The sequence below is a fragment of the Vipera ursinii genome, assembly GCF_947247035.1.
Source record: "Vipera ursinii genome assembly, chromosome: 6".
In the NCBI taxonomy this organism is placed as follows: Eukaryota; Metazoa; Chordata; class Lepidosauria; order Squamata; family Viperidae; genus Vipera; species Vipera ursinii.
The window spans coordinates 56,778,864-56,791,690 of NC_139515.1; the positions used below are offsets into that span (position 1 = coordinate 56,778,864).

General features: G+C 38.6%; 1 protein-coding gene across 3 annotated transcripts in view; it reads left to right on the plus strand.

Annotated features, from left to right (window-relative positions):
* Positions 1 to 12,827, plus strand: part of UTP20 (UTP20 small subunit processome component) — a 92,949-nt gene that overhangs the window by 11,228 nt on the left and 68,894 nt on the right. For all 3 annotated transcript variants that reach the window (XM_083366730.1, XM_083366731.1, XM_083366732.1), the window contains 5 exons: positions 168 to 323; positions 1,497 to 1,643; positions 6,001 to 6,135; positions 7,275 to 7,352; positions 11,933 to 12,111. In XM_083366730.1, the coding sequence (XP_083222856.1) occupies positions 168 to 323; positions 1,497 to 1,643; positions 6,001 to 6,135; positions 7,275 to 7,352; positions 11,933 to 12,111 (695 nt within the window). The remainder of the gene's footprint in view (positions 1 to 167; positions 324 to 1,496; positions 1,644 to 6,000; positions 6,136 to 7,274; positions 7,353 to 11,932; positions 12,112 to 12,827) is intronic.

Sequence of the window (12,827 nt, forward strand, 5' to 3'; positions counted from 1 at the left end):
GGCTATGGAAGGAATAATTATATCTCTAACTTTTTGATTTCTGATTGCTGTATTCTGTATTGATCAATTCACATAGAATAACAAATTACTGTAGAAGTTATTGACAATAACTGTTTAAAAGCTTTATTTAGAAAATAGCCCCCATATATCTGGGATTCTTTCTACAGGCCATACTGTTAATTTTGAAGAAGATGGGACCAGTTACAGAAACAGAGGTTATACTCCCCTGGGTTTCCATTGGAGAAGTTTGTAAACATATGGCACAATCAGCTGCTAGATTCATCTATAGGGAACATTTTGATATCTTTTTCAAATGTTTGCAGGTGAGTTGAAGATAATTGAAATACAAAGAGAAGTCCCAACTCTCAGTTTAATATTAGTGATAAGATTACATAATAAAAAACTGAGGGGGAAAGTATTTTATGTTGAGGTATATTATTTTATATTCCAGCAAACAGTGGAATATTCTATATAAGCCATCCCAAAATGGTTGTTCTGCCTGTGGCATATGAAAGTAGTTGTTACAATTATTGCAGACTTATGCTTAGGGAAAACAATTCTGAAAGCTAAACTGATGAAAAAATACAGTAGATGTACAGGGAGTCCTCGACTTACAACAGTTCATTTAGTGACTGTTCAAATTACAGTGGCGCTGAAAAAAGTGACCCTTTTTTACACTTAAAACCATTGTAGCATCCCCATGGTCATGTGATCAAAATTAAGATATTTGAAACTGGTTCGTATTTATGACAGTTGCAGTTTCCCAGGGTCATGTGATCACCTTTTGCAACCTTGAGACAATGGGGAAGCCAGATTCACTTAACAACCATGTTACTAACTTAACAACTGCAGTGATTCGTTTAATAACTGGCAAGAAAGGTCATAAAATGGGGCAAAACTCAACAAATGTTTACTTAACACCATAAATTTTGAGCTCAATTGTGGTTGAGGACTACCTGTAGTCACAAATAACCATGTTGAAATATACTGTTTACAAACTCATCTAAAAGTTGTGTGAGAATAATGTTTTGTCCAAGATTGCTTTCACAGCAGCCTGATTTAGGTGTTATAAAGCAGTGCTATGGGAGTAGCAGGGAGTCTGTACTATCTATAAATGTTGCTTTGATGACATCCATGAAGAGCCAGACTCCATAAGTATATTGTCATTAACCTTTTTGAGAGACACATATTACAGCTTCTGTATGAGTTGAAATCTTTATAGTTTAGCTTTGGGGGTCATGCGGAAGAGCCCTAGAGGTAAACAAAATTATTGTACTCACAGAGACTGGTTCTTTAATGGTATCAAATCATCATCATAATAATAATCATAATAATGCCTGTGTGGAAATGAATGGCTGCCCACAGCTATAGTTATCTCTGAAATAAGAAGACAAAACCAGAAAAGTTATAAACACTAAATATCATTGATCTTAATGAATCTTCTGTGTTATTTTTATTAATCTAAACTTTGAATATATTTTTTCAAAAAAAATCAGGAATCAGTGTTTACATTGCAAGAAAAGGTAACCAAAGAAAACTTTTGTGAAGCTTCTGAACAAATGGAAAGATTATTGCAAGTCTATTTAATCATAGTAGATTATGCACATGGCTCAAAAATTTCACAGCCTGAAGAAGTTTGTAAGGTAAGGTCAACTTATTTCTTTTTTTCTCTTTGTAATATATTTTATTGATTTTTTTAAAAAAAACATAAATTAATAATTGATGAACAGTGTGTTTTCTGGGTTACATTTGTAAAATAATCATTAACAATTGATTTCTATAATCCATAATCCACATAATGATTTTAGTTGATTTCCTCTTTTCTCAAAGTATCCTCTTTTGCAAACATTGAGTTAATACAATTCTTATTGTTTTAATAGATAACAATTAAATATATAGTTTTTACCAATATTCCTAAAAATAATATAATATTTGTTTTCTATCCAATCATTCTGGTTGCCTTATCATAGATCCTGTTACAGTCCTTATTTAAATTTCTTTCTCCCGCAAAATTCTAGGTATTCTTACTGGTTAAGATTTTCTCAAAAAATAATTACATTTAAAAATTTAATTCTATTTTTCCATATAAACCATCTCACATTTTCACATTTGTTAAGGAATTGATAAAACTGAAAAAAGAAAGGAGAGCAAGAGTAAAGAAACATAAAAAATAACATACTACTTAAAATATATACCCTCCTAAGCTAATATATACTTATTTCCTACATTTCTTATTCTTTTTAACCACAATTAAAAATATGTTTAGTCTTTAAACATTCCATTTAATACATTGTCATCTAGTAATTTAACCCTTTTTCAAAACATTTTTATCCATTATAATTTTCTTAAATTCAATCACATTTAAGTATCTAAAACATTTCCTTTATCTAAATCATTTCAACTTTTTTATATTACCCATATCAAGAAAGAAAACAAAAAAGGGAAAAAAGCATACTATATTATTTAGGGAATTTATCCCTGTTAGAATGACATATATATTACAAAACTATTATATTACTTTAGCCGTATTCAAACAAATGTTTCTTTTTTAAGTATTCTCTCTGGTAAGTCCCATCATCTATTTTCTTGGTTGCCACTTTAGTCTTTTTTCTTTGCCCAGTATCTTTCTTAATCAATGCATTTTGCTGAATCAAAAGGTTTTTCCGTGTGTTCGTAAATCTTGCTGTCAATATAAAAAGTAAATCAGGTGAGGTGTATTTGTATGGGGCTTCTGCCTTTCCATGTTTGTTGAAAATCTTTTTCTTTCTCTGTGCTTCTCTTATCATTTCCTTTTTCTCTGATGTTCCTGACATCTCTACACTCCATTTTATCCAATCTGGGTTTTTTTGCCCTCAGATTTATTTTGTAGTCTTAAGGGACAGTTGTTTTTTCCAATTCTTGTAATTTTTTCCCCGCTAGGGTTATATCATGTTTCCTTGTTTTGTTAAGTTCCATCTCTATTCTCAATTCCATATCCATCTATCTGTTTTATCTGCTTCTTCTCTGTTGGATTTGGATTTCTTTGTGGTTTAAAGTCATTGTTGTTTGAATTAGTTGCAGTATACTATATATCTTCTCCTGTGAAGTATTTATTTTTTCTTGATATGTTCTCTGATCCATGATGGCCAAGAATTTGAGTTTTCCTCTTCCTTTCTTTTCTCTGCAAATAGCTTTAGAGTCCCAATTAAATAGATATTTATAATCCAAATAGTTCAAAAAAGATTTTTTCCCCTGAAATTTATAATTCTCTCTTTGTGTACAGCTCAGATTACTGATATTTTTTGTCACAGCTGTTCTTTGTTGTTAAAAATTTGAAGGTCACAATCACAGATTATCTTTTCCCAGGTTGCCAAGTCTTATATTAAAATCATAGCTGTCCTAGTCTTCATCCACCACTAGGTGTCAGCAACGATTTGTTTTTCAATTTCCAAAATAAACAATTAACGTTAAAATGAGATTCTTAACCATTCAAACACTGTTGGATTTATCCAGATTTAAGTTTTAAATTTCAGGTTTTATATTTATTTTACTTCCATATATTTTGCCGCTTCCGTTAGTATAAGGGTGGGGCAGAAATCCCCCTCCTTCCCTTTCGGAGGTATTTTGCTTCTTCAGGATCTTTTCCAGGAAATTATATGTAGAATAGAAAAGAGAAGATTGTTATGGAATCTTCAAAGTGTGCTTACAGTGAAGATGTGGCAGGAGAGCGGTCTAAAGAAGTTTTGGGGGTCATGACAGAGGTGCTCCAAAAGTTTTGGGGCGTTAAGATTGCTGATTAAATTTTTAGATTAGAATGTCAATGGAGTAAAATTATTATAGAGGAGAAAGAAAGTTTTTTTTCTTTTTTTTAATATTTTACACAATTTAAGATTGATGTTATTTGCTTGCTAGAAAAGTATATTAGGGTTATGGACTTAAAGTATGTGTTGAACTAAGAGTGGGTATGTAAGCTCCTAATTAACAACAAGTTGTCTTAGAGATTGCCTAAAAATTTTTTTTTATATATACTCTTTTTATTTGAACTTTTATTTGAACTTAAGGATGATTTGGAACTGTGAGACATTTGGCGTGATACATGCAAGAACTATTTTTGATTATAGTTTAGCTTGGTTGGAGATTATTAAGATTAACAGAGATAAGCACTTTTGGTGCGTAACAGAATTTGTTTGGAAATTAGAGAAACGTGGGAGAATGCAAATAGCAGGTGAAAGTTTTTTTTTCTTTTTTTTTTTTTGAAATTAATATGAATAAGGACTGGGATTAAGAAAATTTATTTTGAGTAAAGATCTTTTTCTGTTTTCCTCTTTTTCTTTTCTACTTTATTTGTAATGTTAATATTGTTTGTACTCATTTTATATGAGCTAGAGAGAGGTAGAATTTATAGTTTATTGTTGATAACATAGGGGTGTTTATGTTTGTTTTTTGATTTTATGCCCTGTATTTAGCTCTGGGAAGTCGGGGGGGGGGGAGGAGGGAGTGGGGGAGAGGGATAGGGGTGGGGGAGGGGGGATTAAAGTCAAAATGTATTGTAAAACTTTTTAAATAAAAAAGAAAAAAAAGAAAAGAGAAGATTGAATTCCTCACCCAGTTTCAAGCACTCTGTTCACAGTTGTGCTGGTTAGTGCTTTTGGACTTTGGTTGCTAGTAGCTTGGGCAGGTTGATGCAATACGGCCAGCCTTTCTCCTGTCGGGTTAGAAGGCTTTCCCCAAGTCGAACAGAACAGCCGTTGCTGTTCCAGAATTGTTGGAGCACCCTTCTTTCTTCGTTGCCTCTCCGGGGTGACTTAGACTCATTTAGGGTCCACAGGCAGGGCAAAATTAGCAGCGGGGATGGGGAGAATCCGCAAGCCCATGACTGGTCGCTACCACGCAAAACCAGAAGTCCTCGATTTTTTTTATTGGGGCAGAACATGTGGGTTTGTTATGAGGAAAGCTTCTTTAACCTGATGCCCTTGGGATCATTTCTAAACTGAAATGACAATCCTGGGAATACTAGTTATTGTAGTCTGAATATATTTGACCAGTGCCAGGTTGGGAAAGGCAGGGAAGCAGCATGACTTAATTGTTTATAGGTTGTGTTAAAGGAGTATATGTAATGGTGTGTGAAAATATTCTGAAGAATCAGTCTTGGTAATCTTTTTATACAATCTGAAAAAGACTCTGTAGCCCTAGATAAATTCTCTTTTATGAATGAAAGCAAATATATGCGTCCCAGGATAATGTTGCAGGATTTAATCCCTGTTCCGTCACCAGGACCAGAGGTTTAGTCTTCTGAGCTTTTGGACTCATGCTAGAGCCCATTCTTAGGGAACATCTGTTTGCCAGAATGTGTGATTCTCTTTTCTTACACCTTATTGACTCATATTATACTGTTGCACAATATTGGCAATATTGCTTCAGAAGGAAGACGCAGCTGAGAGGAACATGGCAATAGAATGATTGAGAGATAGGCACAGTTTACAGTATGATAGAACACTGAATAAGGTGTCAGATAAGACAACATTTTCAGGTAAACAAATAACAAAAAATGTTTTAGACTTCATGGTTTCAGAAAGAAATGTTAAAAGACCCACATTTTGGAAAGAAATCAAAGTAACATTTTAATTCTCACTAAAATTAGTTACAGTATAATACTAGAATGAATTTCCATTAGAACAAAAGATTTCATTGAAAGAAATGTAGGCAATGTGCCATACTATCATGTTTCTAAACCTTATTGGATTATCCTATCTGCAATTGGATTATCTTTTTTAACTTGACATTCTTTTTTAGCCTCCATTTTCAGCCCACCTGCTGAAAACTTTCTGAGAAAAAGTGTTTTATAGACACCTTTTGGTATAAAGGAATATTACAATATTTTGATTACATTTTCACATTTTGAAGATTCTTTCTGTGTACTGCTGTATATGTGAAATAATGAGGGAAACAATATTTTTATATATTTTATTTTGCCTGAATGTCTTCAAATTTTGAAAATCATTATTTATTCTTTTATTCCAGACATTAATAAAAATAATAGATACATCTGATCTCACAGTGCCTTGTTGTGATTCCCTGCTTAAAGTTATTTCTGTTTTGCTTCTTCATGAGAATGTCTTATTGTCTGAGTCTTTGGTGAAAGAAACTGTTGAAAAGGTAATAAGGCACTAAGTTAAATTAAAATGTGTACTTTGGTAAAAGATCTAATGAACATTTGCCCATTATAATGTTTGCTTTGTATTTTTCTGGAATAGATCTAAATATTTCTGATAACAAATGTATGTAGGTGGGCATAAATGACAACTCTGATTTATCAACAGTGATGTAAATGAACTATATGTGAATTGACACAGGGGGAAAATGCATGATATGTGTTACTTTAAGGAATTTGAGTTTTATGGCACCTTAAGGATTAAGAAATTTATTATAATTGTTCATGGATCATGGTCCACTTTATCAAACGTAAAGTGCATCACCCACAACAGGAAAGTTATTGTATAGACCAACCATTTGTTAACCATAACCAACTTACTTTGACTGTACAAGCTGCCCAAATATATATGGGAAAAAATAAATGGGTACAAAACTGAAATGTCAATGACAAAAAACTCATTGGAAAATGGAACAAGAGGACAGTAACAGTTCTGCTTTTCAGTCCATGAATTTTTCCTGCAAAATGTTTTTTATTTCAATACTTCGTATTTATAGGAGGTTGCATTTTAAATAAAAGACCACAGTCAATATGGAAGAAATGAAATGCATAAAAGCATTTAAACAACAGCAAAAGATAGTGTCATTTCAAGGTGCAGTAGAGGAAAGATTGGGGTAAATAAAATATTAGGTTTGATAACAATTGGAAGCTTTTTGCCAAGGGTATGGCCAAATGCTAAATCTATAGTTCATGGCTTAAGATAATTATTCCCCTAAATGTTTTTATTTTTTTATTTGAAATTTGTAGGTTTTTAAGGTTTACTTAGCTAAATGTTTTAGTTTTCACCCTTGAATTGGGGTTCTCGATCAACAGTGCCTGAATATGTAAAGGGAGGGTAAGAGTTGAAGACAGCATAGTTTTTGCACGTCGACATGTAAGATTTGTTTCAGACATTTCTTAGTGTGATCTGTGATGATGCTTGTGTATATGAACATAGTTAATTCTGGAAAGATGCCACTCAGGAATCGGTGTTAACTTTTGTGACATGATTATCTTTGGGCAAATTGTGCAGAATCAGTTTGAAAAGTTTGAGAATCCTTTGGAAAAGTCATTGAATCTGGACCCACTCTTTTCTTTTTAATAGGTCTTCAGAGGTGGATTTGAATGGCATTCTGTTTTGAATTTTTCTAAAGCGATGTTTCTGATGAAACAATTTGAAAAGGTAGGCAACCCTTTCAGCATTTTTCACCTCTGGGGAAGCAATACAAGCATCTCTGTATGTTATTGAGTTTCAGTCCAAACAGTCATCTCCAACAATGTCAAATGCAGAGAGTTCTAATTCAATTATTCCCATCCATGCTTTAATTAATGTAGGGATTATGTGGAAAGAACTTCAAGAAATGTCCATAGTGTTTATAGTCTGCAAAATCCAACTGCCATTGGCTAAAAGGATCCAGTGCCTAGAGCTGTATTTATTTGTTCTGAGATAGCTTTATAGTTGTTCTATTCTTTGAGTTTCAAGAAATAATAAAAGTAAAATAATTCATTTATGCCAGATCCAAAATCTGAAAAGAATATCCTGGGTATGAAAAGTGCATAGCAACAACTATTAATAGCTGCTAGATTCTTGAAAATCTTGTTTAGAGATAATGCATGAACTTAACTAACCTTAGCATGTTTTGTTTTATGCAGCATATGTAAACATTCACAGAAGTGAGTAATAAGAGCACTTCAGGTTTATACTGTTGCAGAATCAAGAGACTCAGACCCCGGAATCAAAAGAAGTTTGTTTTATTTTGCAGAAAAGGTTCAGAGCAAAAAGCAATATCAATGTCTGAACACCTTTTCAGGGAAAAGCAAGTACATATATAGTCTTCAAAAGTAGCAAAACACGGAAATGTAACTTATGAGCTCTGATTGGTTACATGAGTTCTAGGCCCCTTCTAGCTCATCCCTCGCCCCCTTTAGCGATGCTAAATTATAGCTAAATGTCTTGCAACCTTTTCTCTGGCAAAGGTCACAGGTGTCTTGCTAAGCATCTAAGTTTCTGGCACCATGTTTGTGGTTAGCTACAAACTAGACATATGTGGTTAGATGTATCACAGCTCTATGCTTGACTAAATAGGTGTGAGAGACAAATGAACTCGTGGTTTGGCATTTTCCATTTCTTTGTTCTTTTCTAACTTAATACACATGTTTTCTTTATGTCTCACTTTTATGTCCTGCCTTTACTTTATGTCCTGTCTCAATACACTTCAGTGTCATAGTAAGCCCTGGACTATTTCATGCAAGTGGAGCTATGAGCACACACGCACACTAACCTGCTGCTCACATAGACTGGTTCCCCCCCCCCCCAGCTGGGCAGCCAAGTTGCAAAGGTTGGGGACTGCTGTTCTAGAATGCATCACTAATATAGCAGCACAACAGCCATTTATGACTGATTTTTCCCCCTTCTGTCTCTGACAGCAAAATTGGTGGAAAAATTGTTTTGAAGCCTTTGGAAGATATATGTATTTTCTATACATGTCCCCAAATCCACCCCTAAGAGTTCTTGAAGATTAAAAATAATGGCGCGCACATGGGCATTCCCATAGACCAGGCATGTCAAACTGCCGGCCTGCGGGCTGGATGCGTCACACCGAAACCGCGCCCACCCCATTGCCGGCAATGGGGGAAAAAGTCCATATACATTGCGCGAAGTCACGTGACGTCACGGGTTTGACATGCCTGCCATAGACTATGTGAGTCCAAGATTAAAAGAAAATGCTGGGACTGGTTTAGAGGATTATAGCGTACTCTTTGTAAGCCACAACAATTAAATAAGATTTAAGTTCTATGTTTATGTGGAAAATTGGCTTCCTGATTCTGTTGTATCTGTGTCCTAGTTTGAACAGTCTTGTACAGGTAGTCCTCGACTTATGACCACAATTGAGCCCAAAATTTATGTTGCTGTGAGACATTTGTTAGGTGACTTTTGCCCCATTTTATGACCTTCCTTGCCACATTTGTTAAGCAAATCCCTGCAGTTGTTGAGTTAGTAACACGATTGTTAAGTGAATCTGGCTTCCCCATTGACTTTGCTTGTCAGTAGGTTACAAAAGGTGATCACATGACCCCAGGATATTGCAAGTGTCATAAATATGAGTCAATTGCCAAGCATCTGAATTTTTATCCTCTTGATAGTGGGAATGCTACAATGCTTAAAACAGTGTGAAAAATTTATTTATTTTATTTATTTATTTAATTTATATACCGCCCTTCTCTCAAGAGACTCAGGGCGGTTAACAGGGCAATACGTAAAAGACAAATACAAAAGTTAAAATTATTAAAACATGATTAAACAATGCCCATAGTACAAATTTAAAATTAAAGTCATAATAACAAACCCACCCCGTCCCATCAGGCCAGGCCCGCTTCCTTAAAGAGATGGGTTTTAAGGTCGCGCCGGAAGGAGCGGAGGTCGGGCGCCATCCGGAGCTCTACCGGAAGATGGTTCCATAAGTCCGGTGCACCCACAGAGAACGCTCTCCCCCTGGGGGCCACCAGTCGGCATTCTTTGACCGGCGGCACCCTGAGGAGGCCCTCTCTGTGGGAGCGTACTGGGCGGAGGGAAGTTGACGCCGGCTGCAGGTGCTCCCCAAGGTATTCTGGACCCATGCCATGGAGGGCTTTGTAGGTCATTACCAACACCTTGAACCTCACCCGGAAGACAACTGGCAACCAATGCAGCTCGCGGAGCAAAGGTGTAACACGGGAGTATCGGGAGACCCCCGACACAACTCTCGCGGCTGCATTCTGTGCCAGCTGGAGCCTCCGAGTGGTCTTCAAGGGTAGCCCCATGTAGAGAGCGTTGCAGTAATCAAGACGAGAGGTCACGAGCGCATGAGTGACCGTGCGCAAGGCATCCCGGTCTAGATAGGGCCGCAACTGGCGCACCAGGCGAACCTGGGCGAACGCCCCCCTAGTTACAGCTACAATATGGTCTTCTAAGGAGAGCTGTGAATCTAGGAGGACTCCCAAGTTGCAAGCCCTATCTACAGGAGGTAATGACTCACCCCCCATAATGAGGGGTGGGATATCCTGAATATCCCGGGATGCCGGTACGCACAGCCACTCCGTCTTGTCGGGGTTGAGACGAAGCCTGTTCCTCCCCATCCAGACCCGGACCGCCTCCAGGCACCGGGACATCATGTCGAGGGCATCACTGGGGTGGTTTGGGGTCGAAATGAAAAGTTGGGTATCATCAGCATACTGATGATACCCAACTCCAAAACCACGAATGATCTCACCCAGCGGTTTCATGTAGATGTTGAACAGAAGGGGCGAGAGGACCGACCCCTGAGGGACTCCACAAGCGAGAGGCCTCGCGGTCGACCTCTGCCCCCCCGTCAACACCGACTGCGAACGTCCCAGGAGATAGGAGGAGAACCACTGAAGAACCGTGCCTCCCACTCCCAATCCCCTGAGACGCCGCAGCAAGATACCATGGTCGATGGTATCGAAAGCCGCTGAGAGGTCTAATAGGACTAGAACAGAGGAGTATCCTCTGTCCCGAGCCCTCCAGAGATCATTCACCAGCGCGACCAATGCCGTCTCCGTGCTGTACCCAGGCCTGAAGCCCGATTGGTACGGGTCTAGATAATCCGCTTCATCCAGGACCAGAGGGAGCTGATGCGCCACCACACTCTCAACAACCTTCGCAAGGAAGCGAAGGTTGGAGACCGGACGAAAGTTATTCAAAACAGCCGGATCCAAGGTAGGCTTCTTGAGGAGAGGTCTCACCACCGCCTCCTTCAAGGCGGCGGGAAAACTGCCCTCACTCAAAGAAGCAGCTATAACCGCCTGGAACCAGCCTCGTGTCCCCTCCCGGGCTGCATAAACCAGCCAGGAAGGGCACGGGTCCAATAAACATGTGGTGGAGCTCAGCCTCCCCATGATCCTGTCCACTTCCTCCGGAGTCACAGGATCGAACTCCTCCCAGATGACATCGACAAGATCACTCGTGTCCTGATTGTCCGATACTGCCCAATCGGAGTCCAAACCGGTCCGAATCCGAGCGATTTTGTCCGACAGATGTTGACTAAATTCCTCGGCACGCCCCTGCAAGGGATCCCCACTAACCTCCTGGTTGAGGAGGGAGCGGGTCACCCTAAACAGGGCGGCCGGGCGATTATCTGCGGACGCGATGAGGGCAGCGAAATAGTTAGATCTCGCTACCCTCATCGCAGCGAGATAAGACCTAATATGGGTTCTTAGTCGCAATCGGTCGGATTCAGATCGGGTGGACCTCCAGACGCTCTCTAGGCCCCGTCTCCGACGCTTCATCTCCCGGAGCTCCGCGGAAAACCATGGAGCCCATTGGGATCTGCGCCGGGTCAGGGGCCGCAAGGGTACAACTCGGTCAAGTGCCTCCGTGGCCGTCCTTTCCCAGGCCTCCACTAAGGCATCCGCCGAGCTGTGAGCTGGGGAGGCAGGTGGGGCCCCCAGCGCTGCCTGAAACCTCTCAGGGTCCATTAAGCGCCTGGGGCGGAACCATCTAGTTGGCTCAACAACCCCACGGTGGGGAGTGGCAAAACGGAAGACCAGCCGCAGGAGATGATGATCGGTCCATGACAGGGGCATAACAATTGGGGAGCCCCCACCAAGATCATCTAACCACCGACCAGATAAGAAAACCAAGTCAAGGGTGTGGCCTCCCTCATGGTCATGTCACTTTTTTCAGTGCTGTTGTAACTTCGAATGGTCGCTAAATGAACTGTTAAGTCGAGCTTTATCTATATTGTCTTGTTCTGTTCTTTTCAGCAATTTCTTCCCAGCCTCCTTGAATACACTGGGTACTGTATCTACAGCGATGATCCTGTGATCCAGGAAGTGGCCTTAGCAGTTCTCTGTAGACTTATCCTAAAGAAAGCAGAACCTCCCTCTGTTGGATCAATGGCATATGAGAAGTATCCACTTGTTTTTGCAGAATCAGCCAAAGTGTATGTATGTCGTAACCTTATCTGGAATTACACAAGTGATGTTCCTCAGAACTTGTTAAATAAACTTAGGTAGTGTAGAAACATGTTTTTAACATCCGATAACGATTCTTTAACTCCCATTTTGGATTAGTTGTTCTGCAGTTACTACATTAAAACAGGAGGGACAGGAATCATAATCCTGCTGCAGTTCATTCATTTCTCTTAACCCAATTTAGAGTGAAAGTTATCTATTGCCAGAGCTATTCTAAGCCAGTGATAAAGAGCTAATCTGGCTCTTTTAAGTATTTAAACACTATTGATTGTGTTGATGTATTAATCTTTAGTGTTGAGTCAGTATCATTATTTCATATTTTAAAATGCATTGTTTAGCAACCACATTTGAGATGGATGCCAGTGAAAATTAGTTAAGGGAAGTGATTGCAAGTGAAATCACAACTGGACTTATTGTCTTACTTCGACTTTCCTTTGCTTTACAGATCTGCAGAGGTTGTAAATGCAAAGACTGGTCACAAACCAGTTTTTTATCACTGTTGTAACTGAATGGTTGTTAAACAAGGCAATTGCTATCTAAGACTACCTATATGAGTAATTAATTCATTTAGAATATTTCTCAGGCTGCGTTGTTGCTTTGTAGTTCAGGTATCTCCCTTTCAGAATCAAAGTGCAAGTTCATGTCTGATTCAGTTCCATAATGAAAGGAGAACTATTCAAATTAG